The 25,183-nt window shown below is 35.6% G+C and overlaps 3 protein-coding genes and 1 long non-coding RNA gene across 6 annotated transcripts; 3 read left to right on the forward strand and 1 right to left on the reverse strand.

Annotated features, from left to right (window-relative positions):
• Positions 1 to 776: 776 nt before the first annotated feature.
• On the reverse strand, positions 777 to 7,824 carry LOC149406323 (uncharacterized). Of its 3 annotated transcripts, none has more exons than XR_016296002.1 (3): positions 7,607 to 7,824; positions 7,296 to 7,477; positions 777 to 1,164 (listed from the first exon to the last, which is right to left on the reverse strand). It is a non-coding gene; the product is annotated as an uncharacterized LOC149406323 (long non-coding RNA). The 3 variants fall into 3 exon arrangements; XR_016296003.1 differs by lacking the exon at positions 777 to 1,164 and adding an exon at positions 4,328 to 4,941; XR_016296001.1 differs by lacking the exon at positions 777 to 1,164 and adding an exon at positions 6,265 to 7,218.
• Positions 7,825 to 16,853: 9,029 nt separating this feature from the next.
• Positions 16,854 to 17,291, forward strand: LOC149406324 (S-protein homolog 5-like). The gene has a single exon (XM_089612105.1). The coding sequence runs from the start codon at positions 16,854 to 16,856 to the stop codon at positions 17,289 to 17,291; it is 438 nt and encodes a 145-aa protein (XP_089468231.1).
• A 907-nt stretch (positions 17,292 to 18,198) lies between these two features.
• On the forward strand, positions 18,199 to 18,642 carry LOC149406325 (S-protein homolog 4-like). Its single transcript, XM_089612117.1, has one exon. The coding sequence runs from the start codon at positions 18,199 to 18,201 to the stop codon at positions 18,640 to 18,642; it is 444 nt and encodes a 147-aa protein (XP_089468243.1).
• Positions 18,643 to 19,857: 1,215 nt separating this feature from the next.
• On the forward strand, positions 19,858 to 24,290 carry LOC149406326 (uncharacterized). The gene is made up of 5 exons (XM_089612140.1): positions 19,858 to 19,905; positions 20,443 to 20,465; positions 21,072 to 21,541; positions 23,764 to 24,037; positions 24,236 to 24,290. Exons 1-5 carry the CDS (start codon positions 19,858 to 19,860, stop codon positions 24,288 to 24,290), a joined length of 870 nt encoding a protein of 289 aa, XP_089468266.1.
• The last annotated feature ends 893 nt before the right edge of the window (positions 24,291 to 25,183 follow it).

Raw genomic sequence — 25,183 nt, forward strand, 5'->3', positions numbered from 1 at the left:
GTATATATAGATTTGCTTATCCTTACAAAACATATCTTGTATTTAATCTGTTCGGATTCGTTAATTAAAGAACTCCTTGATTTGGTGGTATATGACTAAATTAGTAGTTTTCTTAAAAATATATCAATTGTATTCATCACCTCATTGTAACGACCAATGATTAATGAAATTTTATGCACTCTTTCCTCTCCAGAGATTTTTTCGTCAGTTTTCATGAAAAAAGTTTTAAATGAGGCTTCAAGAAAAAACAACAATAATATATTTATTTTTATCCTTGAAAGATATATTTTTTTTTTCTGATTTTATACCCAAGCCTTTAGTTTTTAATTTAAACATAGGAGATAATGATAGTATATCTTACGAGATATTGAGTACTTCATCAACAATTATCATTATTATTATTATTATTATTATTATTATTATTATTACATCAGCCTGGGGCATCTGGTTTCATTTGTGAATATTTGTAGTGCTATAAAATTCTTGAAATAGGAAAGAGGGCATAAGTTATTTAATTTTTTGAATTTTTAATTCGAATTATATAGTTATTTTATATTTTTACGACCCCTTAAAATTTATAAATTAGCTTTCCCTACAAAATAAATCCATTAAAACCCCACCCTAAGTTAGGAGTCTGATCACTCCAGACCTACTTTTAGTGCTATAAAATAAATGGAGAGGCTAAACAAAAATGACAATCAAGAATAAACAAGCCTTAATTAGCTTCTTCTCATTATTTAATTATTTCTATAATCAGCATATATATAGAAAATCAAGCATGAAGTGATTATTTATTCCAAGGGATACAATAACCAGAGTGACAGTCACAAGCTCCGGTGGGAACAATGTTCCAGCAACAGTCGCTGTGACAGCGATCTTGGTCTCTTTTCTGGACGTAGGCGTCGATGTAGCGCGAGTTTCCAGGCCATTCAATCTGGCAGAAGAAGAGTGTGGTGGAAATGAAGAAATTTGGGTGGAAACTGAACCTGTAGCCTTCGGTCGGTGCCAAGAAATGTCGACCGAGATCGTTGTCCTTTGACTTGCAATGGACTATGATAATCGCTCCGATGTTCATCTTGTTGTTGATGGTCACGGCGGTTGGGTCCCGCGGATTAGATATCTTTATCGGCTCTTCGCTAATTACAGCGCCTGAGATCATGAGCCCTAATGATAACCAAATAATTGTGATCGTCACAACATAGTTTGTGTTGAAACCATACATGATCATAGTAATATAGTTATATACGATATTTCACTTGTGTGGCTTATTTGTTTACGTGTGAGCTTATTCGAATATGTTGTCCTTGTCCATATGTTGTTGGTATTTATAGAATTGCTTGCCGTAACAATTCATATATTTTTACGTTTGGATTCGTTGAATAATAAAGAATTCCTTTATTTCATGGTATTTATGTATATTTATACCCCTAAAATTAGTAGTATAGTTAAGAAGAGATCAAGGTGTGATCCTGTGGGGTTTTCTCCTTAGTATGCGTGTGCACATAATCTTTGTACTTCTACTCCTTAAATAAATTTCCAATTCTTAATTCACGGAGTTAATTTTTTATATGACTATGATTAATCAAATATATATTACGTATCAGAATAGAGTTTTACTATTTCAAAATAATATTTCAAATATTTACACTAGTATCAAATTAAAAAAAAAATAGTGGTCTTGACTAAAAATAATGCCTAATGTGTGAGCTTATTCGAATATGTTGTTCTTAGGCATGGCAATTTGACCCGTTACCCGCGTTCCGGCCCGTTACCCGATTTATTCGGGTCGGGTAATACCCGTTCTTTTTGGGTAAACGGGTAATACCCGTTAAGGTTTTAACGGGTCCGGGTACGGGTAACGGAATAGCCATCCCGTACCTGGTTACCCGGGACCCGACCCGTTAACTTTTAAATATTTAAAAATATAATAAATCATATGTTTACCTAATTAGATGATATATTTTAAATATTGTTTTTAAAAATATAATAAATCATATGTTTACCTAAAGATGATATATTATTTTTAAATTTTATATTGTTGATGGATTTTTATTTTATAAACGGGTAAGCGGGTCTACCCAACCCGCTACCCTTTTTTTAACCGGGTAAACGGGTAACGGGTCCAACATTTTTAACCCGTTTACCCGGCGGGTATCCCCGTTACCCGGCCCGTCTCAAAATCCGGGTAAACGGGTCCGGGTAACGGGTAAAAAATTATAGCGGGTACGGGTAACGGAATAGGTGTACCCGGCCTTAACGGAATAGGACAACTTGTTCTTGTCCATGTGTTGTTGGTATTTATAGACTTGCTTACCGTTACAATTCATATATTTTTACGTTTAGATTCGTTGAATAATAAAGAATTCCTTTATTTCATGGTATTTATTTATATTTATGCCCCTGAAATTAGTAGTATAGTTAAGAAGAGATCAAGGTGATCCTGTGGGATCTTTTCCTCTGTGTGCGTGTGTGTGTGTGAAGATGGCACATAATATTTGTACTTCTACTCCTTAAATAAAATTCCAATTCTTAATTCATGGAGTTTTTTATATGATTATGATTAATCAAATATATTTACATATCAGAATAGATTTTTTCGATATCAAAATAATATTTCAAATATTTATACTAGTATCAAATTAAAAAAAAAATAGTGGTCTTGACTAAAAATAATGCGTTATTTTAGTCTTTATGAAAGTAATAGTAGTATTTGTGAGAGTAAAATTCGACCTTCTTTAATAAAATGACATTGGACCATCAAGCCAATAATCCTGTTTTGTGAAACAATCCATTAAATGATCAAATGACTTGAGATTTCAGTCGTTTATCGTTTGTTGTCAACAGAATAATTACCACGAACTCAGGGTGCCTTCGCCAAAGATCACCACGAAGTCGAAATCAGCGTAGGAGATGCGATCTTGGCTAAAAAACCGGAGACGTCTTCCACTGAGCCAATTTAAACGAAGGAGCGATAGGACAAAAGAAAAGGCAATGAAGAGCGCAGTCGCAAAGACGTGTCTCCGAAGATATCGCACATCGTCATAGTATAAATTCTCTTATTCACAGAAGATTTGCACGTTCTTCATTTACATCCTTGTCTCTCTTTTTCTCTCAATTGTATTCTTGAGTTTGTCAATTGGATTATACTGATCGAGCTCGACCAAGTGTATTTGAGATCGGATATACAATAAAATCGTTTACATTTCTATTTACTTTTCGCAGATATTATTAAAATAATTAATATTCATTTCTATACGATGTCTTTGAGATCCACAAATAAATTAAATCGAATAAAACACCTAAATTCTAAATTGTTTTTTTTTCGTGATCACAAGCTTTGATATACGTTACAATTGGAACTTGTATCAAGTTTTTTTTTTTAGTGCATTGTATTAATCCAAAAAGAAAATTGAGCGTTTGAAATGGTGCATTAAATTCATTAACTTAACTTTTGAACATTAAAGCTATATATCATAGTTCACGCTCACTATAATACACCGAGCACCCCGCTAGAAAGCGCGATTGGTGATTGGTGTGTTAAGCGTTAGTACAATATTTTATACTTTTGGTGTGTCTGTTGTTGAGGATGAATATGTGTGTATCTAGTTATTTAATTGGCTCTTATTCTACTAAAATTAAAATTTGCATGGACATTTATTATTATTTTATTTTAAATTATGCGGGATTTATACTCCTGACATGGCTATGAGTTCTTCCATATAATATATACATACAGGGCCAGAGCTAAATTCTAAACTTAAGTGGGGCTAAAGTGAAAAAATAAATCAGAAGGAGCTAATTTGTAAATTTTTAAGGTAAAAATAAAAGAAAAAGAAATTAAATTTGAGTAAAATCTGTTATTAAAAATAAAAAATTTGAGGGAGGGCTTATGCCCCTTGTGAGCTTGAGCTGGCTCAATTTTTCTGCATATATATATATATATATATATATATATATATATATATTATACATGTACTACGCACGTATTATATTTTGTGCTTTAAGCTTTTCGCTCTAATATGTGACGTAAAACATGGATTTTAGTATTAATTATGCCACTTCAAACGTGTAAATTTTAATCTATATAAAGTTTAGAAAACATTAAACAAATAGTCAACATGCTGTAGAAAGTGAGGTCATCTATTTGTATACCTACTATACTCTTACTAATTAGTTAATTAGATTTATTTTTTAAAGTAAAAATCCAATTTAATTTCAAAATCCCTAATTCTGAGATCTCTCTCTCTCTCTCATGCAGTATTCGAACAAAACATCGAAATTTCGCAAACCCGTTACCCACGCCGTTAAAATAAACGAGTTAACGGGTATTTTACTAAACGGGTACGGATATTGAAATAGGTACGCCCGTTCAAACCTATACTCGTTACCATTCCTAGTCTCAACTCAACAACATAAGGACGTCCATATCCGGACTTGCTGATGTGGCTTTAACCAATACAGTTATAAATACTTAGACCCAACAAATCTTTTGAATTATACATAATTATTGTCAAATATGTGTGTATCTTTTAGATTTTGTTTTATACATGCTTTAACTAAAGTCGTCTTTGGGTAGTTGTCAAATATTCTCCTTCGTTATTACAAATCGTATTATTATTGCGTGGGATCTCAGTTGAGATGTACTTAGCACAACAATTTCAAGGCTTGAATTTCCTTTCATATACAAATTGATCACGTTCTCTAACAATCCGTCAAACCTAGCAAGCACAAAACGAGGTGGCTTTTTGTTTTCTGTGTAGTAGTTGTATGATGACTATGATCACAAGTAATTAATCTGTACATTAAGCATTCTCTTGCACATTTATTTTCCTTATCCGTACGTTGGGCCTCTTGAAAAAAATAAAAATTAAATAACAAGTGTTTCTCAATTTGGAGGGTCGTCGCATGTCCCTAGAGTTCCTCGAGCCTTGGCGATGGCTTCTAAGATTTAAGAAAACAAATTTATAAAAATCATATAACGTTGGGCTAAAATTATAAGAGTTTATCAAAATATTAAGGTAAAAATTAGGGAGGCATTTGACTGCTAGAAGCGTTTCTTTAAAATTTTAGACGACATTCTGCATAGTATGTTTGGTTGTTTTTTATTAACCGGTAAGAGTAATTTGATAAACCGAGTATGTTCTCAGAACTACGTGTGATTTGGATGTCTTCTATATTCGATTGAAAAGCAAAATTTCGTACTCATTTCTTTAATGAAAGATCTACTCCGAAGGACTTGATCACTAGACTAAAGCATACGCACACAATGAAATTTATATAAATTTTCATTCAAAACAATTAACTATTTACACAATGAAGTCATGGCTTTTATTATAAAAAAAAAAAAAAAAAAAAAAAAAAAAAAAAAAAACAATTAACTATTTACATAGTTTAGATAAACGACTTATATTTGAGAATTTTTCCGTTTATGTTTTCTTAAAGTATTGTTGACTTATGTTTGAGAATTTCTCAAGTAAAATAATTAAACTGTGACTATTTTCTTAAAGGGCCTGAAATATGGACAAAAGCAGATATAGTTAAGGAGCTAAATATGCCATATCTTTAATTTTTACTCCTTAATCGAAGATCAAAGATCTAACCACGGACGGATGGTCGACTTTTGATTAGCAATAATATAGCTATTAATATTATTAGTTGCCTTTAGAGGTTATAACTTTTGTTGTTGTAGGGTGTCATGACCGATCTTCATCTCCAAAGATTTAAGCAATTCGTTAAACAACTCTAGGTCACCCTTTGAGTCGTCCATCCAAGCTGAGCTCGAACAAAAGCACTTAGGTTCTTGACGGGTTGAGATCTTTATAGGCTAGGTTAGGATGGAGCTAGACTGTAAACTTAAGTGGGGTTTAAATGAAAAAAAAAAAATCAGGGGAGGACTAATTTGTAACTTTTTAAGATGAAATAAGAGGAAAAAAAAATTGTGTAAAAAATTAAGGTCCATCATGGGCTAGGTCGATCAAGCCCATCTCGGCGTGTTTCAGCCGCGAGCTCGGTCCCTACAAGGCCCATAAACTCGTTTTGCTAAAAAGGACCAAATCCTATACCACACCAGTACCTTGAAAGAAACAAATTTTAATACGTCGATTTAAGTTTAAAAATAATAACAAAAATAAAAACTAACCAAGTTTACTTGATTAAAGCTTTCATTTATATATATTTTTTTATTTTAACAGTTTTATTTTATTGTTAACAATTAACAGTTTCAAATTAAGAAGTCGATATTTGATTGAAAAAAAGGACATTCTGTATTTTAAAATGAATAAAAAAAAAATTGTTATCTGCGAAATAATCCAGATGCTAAAAAAAATATTTCTGAAAAATTCAGGTAAATTTTATAATCTGAAAAATTCAAGTAAATTTTATAATCTGAAAATTCATAGGCCGTGTGATATTCTGAGCTTCTTTTTAAGGTACTCTAAATTTTAATGTTAATTTTTAAGATTGAAACTTTATCGCAACTTTATAGGTATAACCTAGAAACTGGCGTAGGAACTGTTCTAAATTCGGAAAGTACTAAAATCCGTGTGATTAGTGAGAAAGAAAGTACCAAGCCAAAACTAGGATTAACCCACCCGAATTTGCTTCCCTTGTTTTCCATGCCGAGGCTCAAAAACAAAATTGTTATGCTGATTTCGATCAAACATTTGAGACTTGGTTAACATTGAAGAATCGAAACACTTGTCCCTTAATTAGAAAGGTTCACATAAACAGTCTTGTTAATACACATTCAAGATCATTTCCAAATCCTAGACCTGGCCCTAGTAATTCTCAACCCATCCCGATTGTGTATTTTGTATTTTAGATCCGGTACAAAATACACAATCGGGACGGGTTGAGAATTACTAGGGCTATGTCTAGGATTTGGAAATGATCTTGAATGTGTATTAACAAGACCGTTTATGTGAACCTTTCTAATTAAGGGACAAGTGTTTCGAATCTTCAATATTAACCAAGTCTCAAATGTTTGATCGAAATCGGCGTAACAATTTTGTTTTTGAGTCTCGGCATGGAAAACAATGGAAGCATATTCGGGTGGGTTAATCTTAGTTTTGGCTTGGTACTTTCTTTCTCACTAATCACTAAGATTTTAGTATTTCCAAATTTAGAACAGTTCCTACGCCAGTTTCAGTTTCTAGATTATACTATAAAGTTGCCATAAAGTTACAATCTTAAAAAATCCCTTTTTCTCCATGGCAAGAACTGTTAGAAAAAAAAAATACACATCGAGTAAGTATGCTAACCATTTCTAATATAAAAGAAGAAAAAAAGGTATATACCTGAGAGGGCGGCGAGTAAGCTCAGCCGACGAGAGAGAGAATGTTGACGGCGAGTAAGCTCAGACGCGACGCTCAATCGTATCGAAACCCAGAGAGAGAGAGATCGCAAAATCAAATGGGCATGATTGTGGTCTCGTCATGGTTGTGGTGGGTGCGTTCATCAGTTGAAATTGAACCAAATCCTAATCCAAATCCAAGAGGCATGGACACATCATTCCAAATCTCCTCTTCCTCCTCCTTCTCAATCTTCTAGAACTTGAATTTATTGCATATATACACAAACATATATTATTGTATATATATACACATACAGAGACAAGGACAAATGGCATCGCCGCCTTTGATTCACGCGCGCTGTTGTTACTCTTCATCCTCATCTTCTTCCCTCAGATTCTCTGCCAGTCGCAGGAACGGCGGTGTGACTTCGTCGTCGTCTTCTTCTTCATCGTCTTTGGGCTTCTCTTCCGGTAATTCGGATTAATTGAGGCAGAAGCTTCTAGACAATTTCAGACTCACCTTACGTGGCATTATGCGCAAAAGCCCACCCAGCCACAAAAGAACGGCCCAGAAGCCCAAATCCTCCTCTCCTCCTGCCACGCGCCCGCCCAGTCGCGTTGAAGCTTCTGCGCGCGTGAGTACCACGATCCCGGCCAACCCTATTGCTTTCTGCCCTACTCACACTATTTCACAAGATTTATCATTGTAAAAATTTAAAAGAAAAATTGTCAAATTTTTTTAAGTGGGGCCAAAGTGAAAAAATAAATCAAATGAGCTAATTTGTAAATTTTTAAGGTAAAAATAAAAGAAAAATAAATTAAATTTGAGTAAAAACTGTTATTAAAAATAAAAAATTTGAGGGAGGGCTTATGCCCCTTGTGAGCTTGAGCTGGCTCAATTTTTCTGCATATATATTATACATGTACTACGCACGTATTATATTTTGTGCTTTAAGCTTTTCAAACGTGTAATATGTGACGTAAAACATGGATTTTAGTATTAATTATGCCACTTCAAACGTGTAAATTTTAATCTAGATAAAGTTTAGAAAACATTAAACAATTAACTATTTACACAATGAAGTCACGGCTTTTATTATCAAAAAAGAAAAAAAAAAAAAACAATTAACTATTTACATATAGTTTAGATAAACGACTTATATTTGAGAATTTTTTCGTTTATGTTTTCTTAAAGTACTGTTGACTTATGTTTGAGAATTTCTCAAGTAAAATAATTAAACTGTGACTATTTTCTTAAAGGGCCTGAAATATGGACAAAGGCAGATATAGTTAAGGAGCTAAATATGCCATATCTTTAATTTTTACTCCTTAATCGAAGATCAAAGATTTAACCACGGACGGATGGTCGACTTTTGATTAGCAATAATATAGCTATTAATATTATTAGTTGCCTTTAGAGGTTTTAACTTTTGTTGTTGTAGGGTGCTATGACCGATCTTCATCTCCAAAGATTTAAGCAATTCGTTAAAACAACTCTAGGTCACCCTTTGAGTCGTCCATCCGAGCTGAGCTCGAACAAAAGCACTTAGGTTCTTGACGGGTTGAGATCTTTATAGGCTGGGTTAGGATGGAGCTAGACTGTAAACTTAAGTGGGGTTTAAATGAAAAAAAAAATCAGGGGAGGACTAATTTGTAACTTTTTACGATGAAATAAGAGGAAAAAAAAATTAAATTTGTGTAAAAAATTAAGGCCCATCATGGGCTAGGTCGATCAAGCCCATCTCGGCGCGTTTCAGCCGCGAGCTCGGTCCCTACAAGGCCCATAAACTCGTTTTGCTAAAAAGGACCAAATCCTATACCACACCAGTACCGTGAAAGAAACAAATTTTAATACGTCGATTTAAGTTTAAAAATAATAACAAAAATAAAAACTAACCAAGCTTACTTGATTAAAGCTTTCATTTATATATATATATATATATATATATATATATATATATATATATATATATTTATTTTAACAGTTTTATTTAGTTTTTATTTTATTGTTAACAATTAACAGTTTCAAATTAAGAAGTCGATATTTGATTGAAAAAAAGGAATTTTGTATTATAAAATGAATAAAAAAAATTGTTATATGCGAAATAATCCAGATGCTAAAAAAAATATTTCTGAAAAATTCAGGTAAATTTTATAATGTGAAAAATTCATAGGCCGTGTGATATTCTGGGGTAGAGTTGGGGAAAATCTGGGGTAGAGTTAGCCCGAGAGCTTCGACGACGTCGAAGAGAAGAGAGTGGATCGGGAACCGAAGTCCACACGATTCCAACCAAACCTCATAAATACAGCAGTACCCCTCGACTAGGGTATCTGCAGTAGCGAACGGTGGTGGAAGGAGAATCCCGATCTTGGGGGCTATCTTGTATTTGTGTCGGATGCCTGGAAGGTCCGAGCTCTTGACAGCCGAAGGCATGAGGATGTTCTCATTACCCAAGGGATTGGGTCCTGACTGAGGAACCCCGGACCCAGACATTTAATGTTTAAGTATTTGGAGGTTTGAAGTTCGTTTGAGTTCGCTAACCGAACTGAAGGCGAAGTGTTTAAAAAATATGAATCTGTTTGAGTTCGCAGACCGAACGGAAGGAAATTCAAAGCCGAATTTACGAAAAAGCCGAAAGTCTACGAGAGAAAAGAAATAAGTATTTCGAAGAAAGTGAAAGAAGTGAGAAGTTACCTTTACGCCGAAGCTATTCGAAATATAAATGAAGTAAGAAGTCTTTTCGAATTACACTTATTTATAACCATTTATATTAAACCAAATTCCGATAATATGTAATGATTACGAATCAAATCAAATATTCGGTCAGTTAAAATAATATAAAATAATAAATGACATCCGACTCTTCGATTTCGACTGCTGGAGCGCGGCTGACATTGCGCCACGTGTCGAAAGCGTTTCGGATATGCGCTCCACACGCCAAAAGGGAAAATTCAAAAATTTTCTCCCCTTTTATTCCGAGATTTCGAAAGTTTTGCTCAAGTATTTTAAAAAAATATTCGAAACATTTTCAAAATACTCGGGGGCTAATTGTGGGGGTTAAAAATCAATTTTCCAAAATTAAAATCATTCAAGTTGGGCTTCGGTTCGACCAAAGCCCAACAGCAAATCCAACCCGACCCTCAGGACTTATCTGGGCCCAGCTCGACCCCTAAAGGTCGAACTGAGCCCATATAGAAGCCCAATTCGTCAAAGAAAGGATTAGTCAGCCATGTTGACCCAGTCGAAAGAATCAGTCTTGATCAAATAGAAGATCTCGCCGCGAAGACCGAATCTGAGATAAATTCGACTATCGACGTAGCAGAGCCGAACTAATCGACACGTGTCCGCTTTAACGAATCCTCTCCTGCTATAAATAAAAGCTGATATGTTGATTTTCGCACACACGAACACTCACATTTTGTACTCAATCTCTCTCTCTCTTTTTTCTTCTCTGAGTTCGCATGTTTGAGTCCGGCACTTCGTCCTCTGATTGTAATACATTTGATTATCAATAAAAGTATTAAGTTCTTATATTCGTTTCCATCCATTTCTTTTTCAATTCCTTTTGTTTCTTACACGAGACGTCTTTTGAGACCCGTACTTAAATAAATCAAATATATATCATATTATAATTTGAGATTGTTGAAATCGACATCAACAGCCGCTGCACATTAGACCATCCAGTATTAAATTATATACAATCTCTAGGGTTTAGTAAGAATCCAGTTTTAACTATTTCGTTTTCGGTTTTTAAATATTGTTTCACTTTTAGTTCCGAAACAAATATATTATCTATTTACTAATCTAGTGACCAATATTTTTAGAGTCTAACATAGCCTTAATTTTTCTAACGAAAATATAATCTAGTGACCAATTTTTATAGTCTAGCAAAACCTTAATTTTTCTAACAAAAATATGTACCTTGAAATATAATTTAATCAGGAGAAACAAATTCTAAACCCATTATCGACATTGGGGGGGGCTACAACTTAACTTTCAACTATTGTCTTAAAGTGAATACTAAGCAGTTCGTTGGACAATATTATTTATTTATTGTAGCTTCTTGGTTTGTTTATCATAAAGATTAATTATACAATTGCCATTTCTTTGCATTACCATGTATTATACTCTCTTTTTTGTGCTTAAAAACTAAGAAAGGATAAGTTTATATATTGAACTCAAAGAAATAAAGTTTGCGAAGAAAGTGTGTGAATATATTAAATCAATGCCCGATTTAAAAAAAAAAATGTAAAAAATATTTAACAAGTGATAGTCAAATAGCCAAGAAGGTCCACAACAAAAAAACGCCATTAATGACGGTGCGAATTAACGATTATAATCCCGTTATATCAGCTATTCCTTGCAAGTTCCCATATTAAACTCTAGTTACAACCGTCGGATGAAAATACAATCCAATAGCGTAAGATTTAAGCGAGAGTTAATTGGGCACCAAGTCTGAAGTTGTTATAAAAGGGCTATCTCTTACCTTCACCGTTTGAGTTCGCAAAATTCTTTGTTTTCCTTGGGGAAAAAATGGTCGTCTCTTCTCGCTCCCTCCGAATCGCTCTCTCTGCCTTGCCACCAAACCCCGACGCCGTCCCCGGATTCGCAAGGCCGAGCTCGCGTAGACGATCTCCATGTTCGGCAGTGGGGTTTTCAATCTTCTGCAGAGCCTGTCCACCACCAGGTCTCAACCTGTTAGGGCCGAGTTCCTCCACCGTGTTGGGCTGCCACCCACCTTAGTATGATATTGTCCGCTTTGGGCTCAAGTCCGCACAGATTTGTTTTTGGGTTTCCTTCCCAAAAGGCCTCATACTAGTGTAGTTAGGTGGGTCTCTTATATCCAATGCATTCTTTGTATTCACTTCCGATGTGGGACTTTGGTTTGCATCCCAACAATCATTCCCTCAAACCAAGGACCACATACACATGTCCTTCCCTCAAGCGAAATCATCTTGTACCGCCGTTTGGACGCTAACGGGACCCGCCGCCTGACCGGCATCATTGTCAGGAAGACTTTCGACACAAGGCACACCATCGCGAGGTCACCACACAGAGAGATTCTCCTTCCACATCGCAAGCCCAACCCAAACTCCCAGTCTCCTGAACCATCGGCTCTAAACCCATCGCCTCCCATCGTTTTTCTACTTCGCTTCTTCTCCACAAGCCGCACTCCGTTTCAACAAGAAACTGCAAACCTAGAAGCTCTGATAACACCGAGCTCGAGGTGAATCAGCAGACTCCGATCACCGAGCTGCGGAGATCGACAAGAGTCAGAAAACCGGTACACAAGTTTTCTCCGTCTCTCAACTACATCCTCCTTACCGACAGAGGAGAGCCGAAATGCTATGAAGAGGCTATGGAGGTCGACGCCTCGACCAAGTGGGAGATCGCCATGAAGGACGAGATGGATTCATTGATCACGAATCATACTTGGGAGCTGGCGGAGTTACCAGCTGGGAAGAAAGCACTGCACAACAAGTGGGTGTACCAGATAAAGGAGGAGAGCAATGGAAGCCAACGGTTCAAGGCGAGGCTGGTGGTGAAAAGTTTCCAGCAGAATGAGGGAATCGATTTCACAGAAATCTTCTCTCCGGTCATCAAGCTCGTGACGATTAGAACCGTGCTGGGGTTGGTGGCCAAGGAAAATCTGCATCTGCAACAGATGGACGTGAAGACCGCATTTCTTCACGGTGATCTCGACGAAGAGATCTATATGAGGCAACCCGAAGGTTTCGAGGTGAAAGGAAGAGAGGAGCTCGTGTGCAAGCTCCAGAAGAGTCTCTACGGGCTGAAGCAAACTCCACGGCAGTGGTACAAGAAGTTCGACATCTTCATGAAGCGAGCTGAGTTCGGCAGGTGTGAGGCCGACCACTGCTGTTACTTCAAGAGACTTGAAGACTCCTATGTGATTCTTCTGCTCTACGTCGACGACATGCTGATCGTAGGTGCTAACCTACATGAGATCGACGAGCTGAAGAAGAGATTGTCCGAAGAGTTCGCGATGAAGGATCTAGGAGCCGCGAAGCAGATTCTCGGGATGAGGATCAAGAGGATGAGAGAGAGCATCGAGCTCTCACATGAGGAGTACGTGAAGAAGGTGCTCCAACGCTTCAACATGGAGGATACGAGGTCGGTCAGCTCGCCGCTGGCCAGCCACTTCAAATTGTCCAAGCAACAGTCGCCAGTGACAGAGGACGAGCTGGCGTACATGGACAAGATCCTTTATGCTTCGACCATCGGAAGCTTGATGTACGCAATGGTGTGCACGAGGCCGGACATTGCTCATGCAGTGGGAGTTGTGAGCAGGTTCATGAGTAACCCGGGGAGAGAGCACTGGGAGGCGGTGAAGTGGATCCTCCGATATCTGAAAGGCAGCTCGACCTCGGCATTGGTATTCAGGAAGTCCGAACTGGGACTTCAAGGTTACGTCGATGCTGACAATGGGGGCGACATCGACAGTAGAAAGAGCACGTCCGGTTACGTTTACACACTCGGAGGGACGGCTATCAGTTAGGTGTCGAGGTTATAGAAGATTGTTGCCTTGTCGAGCTGCGAAGCAGAGTACGTGACCATCACCGAGGCCACGAAGGAGATGATATGGCTGCAGACGTTTCTGGGCGAGCTGGATCAAGACCATGAAGGGAGTGTGTTGTACAGTGACAGCCAAAGCGCCATTCAGTTGGCGAAGAACCTAGTGTATCATGCGAGGACCAAGCATATACAGCTGAGATACCACTTCATCAGGTCGGCTCTGGAAGATGGTATATTGGTACTTGAGAAAATCGCAGGGAGTCAGAATCCCGCCGACATGTTTACGAAGTCTGTGCCGTATGACAAACTGAGGTTGTGCTCGACCTCAGTTGGACTCCTCGTCTGATGAGTTGAGTCGCCGCTGCAAGAAGGAGACGCGTGATGAGATTAGTCTCCAAGTGGGAGATTGTTGGTGGTGGATGTTAGTGTGGAGCCTAATCTAAGGAATTGGAAAAAGTCTCACATCGGTTAGGGATAGTAACTTTGTACAATTCTTTAGTATATATATAAAAGATGCTATGTGTTGTATTCCTTTGTACCCAAAAATAGAAACACGTGTACTTGTAAACTTTCCCAATTGGGTTTATAGTATTGCAGCGGCAAAGTGGACGTAGCTTTCTCTTTGAAAGTGAACCACTATAAATCTTGTGTTCCTTCTTTTATTTTTCGTTTTCTGTTTCGGGAGAGAGAGGTTTTGACAGAGTTAACCCAACACGTTTGGGCGAACTGACGAACTCGACGAGGTGACGAGAGCTCGACTCGACGAGGTGACGAGCTTGACTGCTCGAAGTGACGAGCTCGACTGGACGAAGTGACGAGGTCAAAATCCCAACACAACCCTACCGCTGGACCATCGGAGCTTCTGCGGAGACGCCTGAGAAGAGCGTGTCGGCGATGGGCTAAAAGCGCCGGTGGAGAGAGAGATTCGCTGCGGAGAGACAAGTCTCGTCCCATTCCATCCATCAAAGTCGATTACAGTATAAACCCTAGATACCCGAAACTCAAGTTGATAGTCTCTCTAATTCCCTTCCTAGGGTTTCGTTTTGACTCCACCGTCGGCCCGCCGTCGCATTCCCCAGTCGCCGCCGGAGTCTTGCGGCTGATCCGTCCCTCTCAGAAGCTCGCTAGTGCGGTCGCGCGTATTAGTTACCCGTCCCGTCCGTGGAGCCTCTGCTTGGGATAGCGGTGACGCCCGAGAAACTCCGGCGAGGCTTGGCTGGAGAGCGACGCTCGGGTGGAGCAGAGAGACAATGTCCTGTCCCAGTTCTCTGATGTCTCACAACCAGTCCCTCTTTGCCTTATCGCCAAACCCCGACACGGTCGCCCGAGTCGGATAAAAGCAAAGGTGGAGAGCCAGATTGGCTGTGGAGCAAATAACCTAGAAATCAAGGCAATGGATGGGGGGATGTGGGGAGTTTTATTGTCGTCATTTACATTAAGATGTTTTGTTGTCGTTTTCTGTTATATTTCCTGTCGTTTAATGTATTACTATCGTTTTGCCTGTGATTATACAATGTCGTTTTGCTATAAGGTGGTGTTTGATTTTCTGGAGAAAATGGCATTTATTGCCCATTTCCCGATTTTTTGTTTGATACAATTGTCGTTTTTATTATTATTTTTTTTTTTTTTGCCTTTTGAGGTTATCTGATGGTTGTTTACTTGTTTTGCATTTGATACGTGACAAGCTGTATTCCCGCGCTTTCTAGCGGGTTGCTCGATGTATTTAAGTGAGCGTGAACTATGATATATAGCTTTAATGTTTAAAAGTTAAGTTAATGAATTTAATGCACCATTTCAAACGCTCAATTTTCTTTTTGCATTAATATACAATGCACAAAAAAACTTTATCAACTATTGGATTTTCGCAACACAGTACTTGACTGTTAAATTTGAACTTTTTTAATTGGTTTTTTGGAAGAGTGTACTACGTGGTTTTCGTATTAATTCAAAATAAAGACGAAATAACTTGATACAAGTTCCAATTGTAACGTATATCAAAACTTATGATCACGATTTTACTCATGTAAATATTGTTGATGTCGTTTATGAGCCTCAATCATGAAAAAAATAATTTAGGATTTAGGTGTTTGATTTGATTTAATTTATTTGTGGATCTCAAATGCGTCGTATAGAAATGGATATAAATTACTTTTAATTATATATGTGAAAAATAAATAAAAATGTAAATGATTTTATTGGATATCCGATCTCAAGTACACTTGGTTGAGATACAATTGACAAACTCAAGAATACAATTGAGAGAAAAAGAGAGAGATGTAAATGATAATAGAGAAAAAGAATGTGCAAATCTTCTCTGAATGAGACAATTTATACTACGACGATGTGCGATATCTTTCGAGACACGTGTTGGCGATTTCACCCTTCATTGCTTTTTTTTTTTGCCACATCGCTCCTTCATTTAAATTGCCACCTCATCGTGATCCTTGGTGAAGGCATCTTGAGTTCGTAATTGAATTTGGGTCAGACTCAAATTATTCTTTTGACGACAAACAATAAACAACTGAAATCTCAAGTCATTTGATTATTTAATGGGTCGTTTCACAAAACAGGATTATTGGCTTGACGGTCCAATGCCGTTTTATTAAAGAGGTAGAACTTTACCCCCACAAATACTATTATTACTTTCATAAAGACTAAAATAACGCATTATTTTTAGTCAAGACCACTATTTTTTTTTATAAATTTGATACTAATGTAAATATTTGAAATATTATTTTGATACCGAAGATTATGTGCACACGCACACAAAGGAGAAAACCCCACAGGATCACCTTGATCTCTTCTTAACTATACTACTAATTTTAGGGGCATAAATATACATAAATACCATGAAATAAAGGAATTCTTTATTATTCAACGAATCCAAACGTAAAAATATATGAATTGTAACGGTAAGCAACTCTATAAATACCAACAACATATGGACAAGGACAACATATTCGAATAAGCTCACACATTAACAAATAAGCCACACAAGTGAAATATTATAACTATATTACTATGATCATGTATGGTTTGATCAACACAAACTATGTTGTGACAATCACAATTATTTGGTTATCATTAGGGCTCATGATCTCAGGCGCTGTAATTAGCGAAGAGCCGATAAAGATATCCAATCCGCGGGACCCAACCGCCGTGACCATCAACAACAAGATGAACATCGGAGCGATTATCATAGTCCATTGCAAGTCAAAGGACAACGATCTCGGTCGACATTTCTTGGCACCGACCGAAGGCTACAGGTTCAGTTTCCACCCAAATTTCTTCATTTCCACCACACTCTTCTTCTGCCAGATTGAATGGCCTGGAAACTCGCGCTACATCGACGCCTACGTCCAGAAAAGAGACCAAGATCGCTGTCACAGCGACTGTTGCTGGAACATTGTTCCCACCGGAGCTTGTGACTGTCACTCTGGTTATTGTATCCCTTGGAATAAATAATCACTTCATGCTTGATTTCTATATATATGCTGATTATAGAAATAATTAAATAATGAGAAGAAGCTAAGGCTTGTTTTATTCTTGATTGTCGTTTTTGTTTGAGCCTCTCCATTTATTTTATAGCACTACAAATAGGGACGGAGTGATCAGACTCCTAACTACTTAGGGTGGGGTTTTTAATGAATTTATTTTGTAGGGAAAGCTAATTTATAAATTTTAAGGGGTCGTAAAAATATAAAATAACTATATAATTCGAATTAAAAATTCAAAAAATTAAATAACTTATGCATTGATCTTTCCTATATTAAGAATTTTATAGCACTACAAATATTCACAAATCAAGCCAGATGCCCCAGGCTGATGTAATAATAATAATAATAATATTAATAATAGTAATAGTAATTATAATTAATTGTTGATGAAGTACTCAATATCTCGTAAGATATACTATGATTATCTCCTATGTTTAAATTAAAAACTAAAGGCTTGGGTATGAAATCAGAAAAAAAAAAAAAACAAAAAAAAATCTTTCACACGGATAAAAATAAATATATTATTGTTGTTTTTTTCTCTCATTTAAAACTTTTTTTCATGAAAACTGACGAAAAAAATCTCTGGAGAGGAAAGAGTGCATAAAATTTCATTAATCATTGGTCATTACAATGAGGTGATGAATACAATTGATATATCTTTAAGAAAACTACTAATTTAGTCATATACCACCAAATCAAGGAGTTATTTAATTAACGAATCCGAACAGATTAAATACAAGATATGTTTTGTAAGGATAAGCAACTCTATATATACCAACAATATATATGGACAAGGAAAACACATCTTATTAATCTCATACATAAAACAAACAATCCTAACAATATTATTAGTATTATTATTACAAGGATCGATCATGTCCAACTATGGTTTCAACTATGCTGTCACAATCACAATGGGGTTATTATTAGGGCTCATGATCTCAGGCGTTGTTAGCCAAGAGCTGATAAACATACCTCGTCAGCCTCTCGGCACCATCGTGACAATCAACAACAAGTTGGGTAACGGAGCTAGGCTCGTAGTCCATTGCAAGTCAAAGGACGACGATCTCGGTCGACATTCCTTGCCACCGAACGGAAGCTACAAGTTCAGGTTCAACCCCAATTTCTTCACTATCACAACCCTCTTCTTTTGCCGCATGGAATGGCCTGGAAACTCGCACTACATCAACGTCTACGACCAGAAAAAAGACCAGGATCGCTGTCACATTAACTGTTGCTGGAACATTGGTCCCGCTGGAGCTTGTGACTGTCGCTCTGGTTATTGTATCCCTTGGCATGTAAAATCACTTGATGGGTGATTCCTAAGTTGATAATAGAAATAAATAATGAGAAGCTATGGTTTGTTTACTCTTGGTGCTCATTTATGTTTGAGCCTCTGTAGTGATGACGAACATAATAATAATAATAACAGAAAATTAGGGAAATAGATAACTTCTTCCTAATACACGCATATTGATTTCTGAAAAAAAAGTTATATTGAAAAATATACGAGTTTGAAAAAAAAACCCTAAAGAACACGATGAAGACGGCCACATGTAGAAGAAATACAAGGAAAAAAAAACTTGTAGAAGAAGATGAAGAAGTCTGCATATTAACAATAATTAAAAATTATTAATGAAAAATTTACAATAATTAACTATACAAGATTAAAAAGTAAAACTTGACCAAAAAACATCAATTAACAAAACTTTACTACGATTAAAAAAAAATGAAAACATACAAACCGATTTCAATTAATTAATAAATCTTTATTTCTCTCGTGCAAAACGTTCCTCTCCGACATTGTTTTCCCGGGGATGCACAAATCGCCCGGCGAGCCCTCCAACGGCCTCCTCTTCTTCTTCGATACACGGTGCTTCTACATCTCCATTGGCCGGTGAACTTTGGTGTCCGACAAAGAACTTCGCTGTTCACTGAACCCAAAATTTTAGAGAAAATAAAAAATTTATCACATACGTACGTGTGTCACAAATAGTAGCATAAATAACAAATGATTATCAATGTGCTTAATTTGAAGAAAAAAGTAGTATATATCAACCAAAAAACAAAAAAGCAAAGTAAAACAGCCATTCAATAATGGATTCCAAGAGGCTCAATAAGAACCAAGAAGACATATTGATAAAAATGGACACTCAACGAAGAGAAAAGAGCATAATATATAATCTCAGTATAAAAATGGCGTAAGAGAAATAGAAAGAGGGAGAGGGATTAAAAAAAAGTAGAGAGGGGGATTAAAAAAGAGAGAGAGAGAGAGAGAGAGAATAAATGTAATAATTTATTGCTATATAAATAGTAGTCAACTTTTTGAATAATTAACAAATGAAAAGTAATTAATTCAGAAAATTTAAAAACCGCACAACGTTATATTAGGAATTTTAAATTATTTATTAAAGTGCTAACTAATCAACGTGGCTATTTATTAAATAAATCCGAAACGTTAGCTATGTTGAAAACATTAAGTTTGATGTGGCTTGATTAGTTATAAATTTTTAATAAGATAATAATAATTGTTGATGAAGTGTACTCAATTTCTAGTAAGATATAGTATTATTATCTCCTATGTTTAAATTAAAAATTAAACGCTTGGGTATTAAATCAGAAAAATATAACTTTCAAAGATAAAAACAAATATATTGTTTTTTTCAAAACATTAGGAAAATAACCAACTTAAACGTTTGACATTGCTAAATAGCCAACGTTTGGTAAATCTTAGGTAAATAACCGTAAATAATGACATGGCCTGCTATGTGGAGGTGACTATTTATATAAGATTTACGTCTGTAAATACATGAAAATTGCTATTTACCTATGATTTACCAAACGTTAACTATTTAACAATATCAAACGTTTAAGTTGATTATTTTCCTAATGAACCCTTGTTTTTTTTCCTCGAAGCCTCATTTAAATTTTTTTTTTTTTTTTCACAAAAACCAATGGAAAAATCTCTGATGAGGAAAGAATGCATTAAATTTCATTAATCACTGGTCTTGTTACAACGAGGTGCTGAATACAATTGGAAATCCTGGCTACTAAATAGTGTTCAAAAATTTGAATCCCATACTTGGCAAGAGCATGGGCCACACCGTTACTTGTTCTAGGACAAAATTTCAAATAATATCGTGTGATAATTAAGCGGCGGTTTAAGAATATACATTTGTCAATAATTTTTTAAACATGTGTACATTTTCTTTAGAAAAAAACTACATAAGCTTTGTCTTTAAGCTATATAGTCATTTGACTTATAGCGTTTTATATAATAGCCAATTTTTTGTTAATTTTCTGTAAATAGTCACCTCAACTTATTTACGGTACTAAAAAGAAGAAGAAAAAAAAACCCAAAATAAGCGGGAATGTTTTTGGGTAATTTTGTCTTTTTGAGTGTCGTAAATAAGTTGAGATGACTATTTACAAAAAAAATTACAAAAGATTGAATATCTAACAATTCTTAGACTTTCGATGTCTTATTTGACTAATTTTCTGTAAATAAAAACTACAGAGCGTATGTGCAATTTTCACACATACACACACACACAAATGAGAAAATCCCACAAAATCTCATGGATCTCTTCTTAAATAAACTACTAATTTAGGCATATATATATATATATATATGTATATATATATATATGTATGTATCATCAAATCAGGGAATCATTTAATTAACGAATCCAAAAATAAACACAAGATATGCTTTATAATGGTAAGCAACTCTATAAATACCAACAAGGAAAACACAACTCAATAATCTCATACATAAACAAATAATCCTCACAAGTATTACTATGATCATGTCAAACTATGGTTTGAACACAAAGTATGCTGTGACAATCACAACGGGGTTATTATTAGGGCTCATGATCTCAGGCGCTGTAAGCCAAGAGGTGAGTAAGTTACCTCAACCGCGGCCCCCCACCGCCGTCACCATCAACAACAAGTTGTTCAGCGGAGCTACGCTTTCAGTCCATTGCAAGTCAAAGGAAAACGATCTTGGTCGACATTTCTTGGCACCGGGCAAGGGCTACAAGTTCAGTTTCCACCCCAATTTCTTCATTGCCACCACACTCTTCTTTTGCAAGATTGAATGGCCTGGAAACTCGCACTACGTCGACGCCTACGACCAGAAAAAAGACCAGGATCGCTGTCGCAGGGACTGTTGCTGGAACATTGTTCCCACTGGAGCTTGTGACTGTCACACTGGTTATTGTATCCCTTGGCATGTAAAATCACTTGATCGTTGATTTCTATGTATGTTGATAATAGAAATATAATTGAATAATGAGAAGCTTAATTATAAGGTTTTTAATTAATTACTCTTGGTGGTCATTATTGTTTGAGCCTCTCTTATAGCACTACAAATATTTGCTCCAAAAATCAAGCCAGATGCCCCAGGCTGATCTGGTGATGGCGATCATAATAATAGTAATTGATGAAGTAATCATAAACGTAGGCATTTGGAATACAAATGGGGTGGAATTCCATTACTTATTTTAACTTTTGTTATATTCTTTTATTTTTTAACGATTCATTTTTCTTCTTCTATAAATATTACTCACATTCACATTATTTTCTCACAACTTTCTCATATAATTTATTCTCCTACTCTCTTCAACTACTCTAACTCCCATACAATATTAATATATATTTGTTTTATTATATTTTTTTAATTTAATTTTCATATATAATTTTAGTATATAGTTTTAATATATGAATTTAGTAAAAATTATGGTTTTCTCCACTTTTTTTTGTTCTTCTTTGTAATATAGTTTTAATATGTAGTTTTCATATATAAATTTATATATAATTTGAAAGATTTTATGTGTTTAAAAAACTAAATTACTCTTCATTTTCTCACTTTACATTCTAGTCCTTATTTAAAAAATATTACATTTTAATCCTTTAAAAATGTATTTATTTTAATTATTATTTTTTATATGTATGAAAATGAAAATTTCCCTTCCATAGTGAGTGGAATTCCGGTCAACATTGGAAAGAATAATTTTTTCCAGTCAAACACGAAATTCCGTGTCCTATGGAAGTTGATTTCCACTTCCTTCCATAAGCCCAGTTTAAGTAATCGTGTTCAAGTAAGATTTAGTATGATCTTTTATGTATTAAATTAAAAACTAAAGGTTTTTGTATTAAATCAGAAAAAATATAAATTTCAAGGATAAAAATAAACATATTCTTGGTTTTTTTATTTAAATGAAGCCTCATTAAAATCTCTTCAAAGAAAACCCAACGGGAAAATCTCTAAAGCGGAAAGAGTGCCTAAGATTTCATTAATCAGTGGTTTCATACTTGGCAAGAGCACACCGTACAGTTAGTAGTTCTAGGACAAAAATTTAAAAATGTTATCGTTGAAACCAGGCACAGAGCCAATAGAGCCTCCACTTTCTTTTAATTTTTTTTATCCCAAAGTTATATAAATCAGCCCTCCATAACTTTTGTTTAACATATGAACCCTTTGTTTAGATTCCTGATTTCGTCCTTCGTTGAAAGCATTGCAAGTCGAAAAAATAGCATCATAGACAAGCCTGATGGAGGAATCGACTGAGATTTGGTGATGCAGCTTGTTAATGACGGTAGTTCATAGTTCAAAAGGCGACACTGATGAGCACCATATATAGAGGATGGCCACGGCTAGCTTTGACGGTTCCTTTATCGTTTCCTTTATCAAGGCTTCTACTTTAATAAATCTAGTACCAATATGAATATTTCGACGGGACGAGCATTTTAACATTGAAAACGTAATATAATTTAAATTATCAAAAAATTAGATAACTTAGTCAATTTAGACGTTTGGGATTACTATATAGCCAACATTTGATAAATAGCCGCAAACATGACGTGACATTTTTGATTTACTCTTTCATTGAAATAAAAAAAAAAGTGAGTATTTACGTCAATTTACGCGTGTAAATACGTGAATGTGGTTACTAACCAAATATTTACACCAACTGTTAGCTAAATAGCAATTTCAAATTGTAAATATAGCTATATATTTAATAGACCCTTAAATTATTTATGATTGATATAAAATTAACTGCGTACAGATTATAAATCAAAAAGTAGACATTTATCAAAGAAATAAAAATACAAAGGTCACATCTATCTCTTCTTAAATAAACTACTAATTTTTGGGGCATACGTTAGAGCACCACGAAATAAAGAAATTATTTAATTTGCGAATCCAAACATTCACAAGATAGGGTTTTTAATGGTAAGCAACTCTATAAATACCAACCATATATATGTGGAATGACATTATATATGAATAAGTTGATACATAAACAAATAAGCCACACACAAGTGAATTACTATTATCATTACTACTACTAGTTTCATGTCGATCTATAATTTCAACACCATCTATGTTGTGACATTCACATTGGGGTTATTATTTGGGCTCATGATCTCAGGCACTGTTAGCCAAGAGCTGATTAAGATACCTCCTCCGCGGATCGGCACTATCGTTACCATGAATAACAAGTTGGGCAACGGAGCGACGCTCGTAGTCCATTGCAAGTCAAAGAACGACGATCTAGGCCGACATTCCGTGCCCCCGAACGGAAGCTACAAGTTCAGGTTCAACCCCAATTTCTTGATCAGAACCACCCTCTTTTTTTGTCGCGTGGAGTGGCCTGGAAACTCGCACTACATCGACGCCTACGTCCAGAGAAGAGACCAAGATCGGTGTCGCTATGATTGTTGCTGGAACGTTGTTCGCACCGGACTTTGTGATTGTCGCCTCGGTTCTTGTCTCCCTTGGAATAAAAAAATTACTTGATGGTTAATTTCCAAGTTGATAATAGAAAAGAATAATGAGAAGGTAGGGGTTTATATTTTCTTGATGCATGGTCATTTTTTAGCCTCTTATTATTAATCTTATAGCACTACAATTATATTTGCTCCACCAATCAAGCCATATTTCCCCAGGCTGATCTAGTAATAATAACAATAATAATTAAAAAAAATAAAATAGTTGTTTGATGAAATAATCTATATATTATATATGTCTGTGTGTGTGTCTATAAACATAAAAATCATAGTTTATAGTTAATAATGTCCAATTTATTGTATATAACACAAATAATAACAAGGTCAACATCAGTTTAGAAATATTTAAAGTTGGTAATATTGAATATAATACCCAAAGCAATGATACCGGCAGAGACATACCACATATAATTAGAATGGTAAAAAACATATAAGTATCGTTTACCGATGATCAAGAAGAAAAGGTTTGCCAACAGGTAAGAGTTTGCTAGTGAATTTAACTCATCTGATCATTTTTCATTGGAATTACAAAAATAACACTCTACCTTCAAATATATACTAGGTGTTAGAGCAAAACAGCGGATTAAACCAACGATCTAAACGATTATCCAAATAAACCAGTTTCGCGATCGAAACTTCCTACGCAAGCAATCAAGAACTCAGCGAGAAAAACAGATAGACAAACAGAATGAAGAGAACTAGGGACACAAGCGATTATCCTGGTTCGGATCAAAGTGATCCTACATCCAGCTCGGGCGTGAGAGGCCCTGAAACGATCCACTAAGAGAAATCACCAACTCCGGTTACAATGATCGAGCTCAAAACAATCTCAGAACGATCTTCACTCTCAATCGCTCAATGTTCTCAAACGCTCTCTCATTTCTTCTCTCAGTAATACAACTCTCAATTCAGCAAAAGTAATAAAACAGTTACAATGACTCAAAGGTCCTTAAATACAAACTAATAGACGAACCACTCGACGCTTGCTTCACTGCTACGCTATCCACCGTGTGGACTCTTGCAACGCTGACGTGGACCAATGATAAGACACTATTAGTTCAC

This window comes from Urtica dioica, chromosome 1, assembly GCF_054948205.1.
Source record: "Urtica dioica subsp. dioica isolate 48M chromosome 1, U.dioica_male_clone48M_v1_H2, whole genome shotgun sequence".
NCBI classification, from domain to species: Eukaryota; Viridiplantae; Streptophyta; class Magnoliopsida; order Rosales; family Urticaceae; genus Urtica; species Urtica dioica.

Bases quoted from the DNA above. Each gene is read 5' to 3' on its own strand.
- LOC149406324 (XM_089612105.1), top strand. From the start codon at position 16,854: ATGTATGGTTTGATCAACACAAACTATGTTGTGACAATCACAATTATT.
- LOC149406325 (XM_089612117.1), top strand. From the start codon at position 18,199: ATGTCCAACTATGGTTTCAACTATGCTGTCACAATCACAATGGGGTTA.
- LOC149406326 (XM_089612140.1), top strand. From the start codon at position 19,858: ATGAAGTGTACTCAATTTCTAGTAAGATATAGTATTATTATCTCCTAT. The intron at 19,906-20,442 runs GTTTAAATTAAA...TACTTGTTCTAG, and splicing joins ATAGTATTATTATCTCCTAT to GACAAAATTTCAAATAATAT. The intron at 24,038-24,235 runs GTGTCGCTATGA...TTAATCTTATAG, and splicing joins CAGAGAAGAGACCAAGATCG to CACTACAATTATATTTGCTC.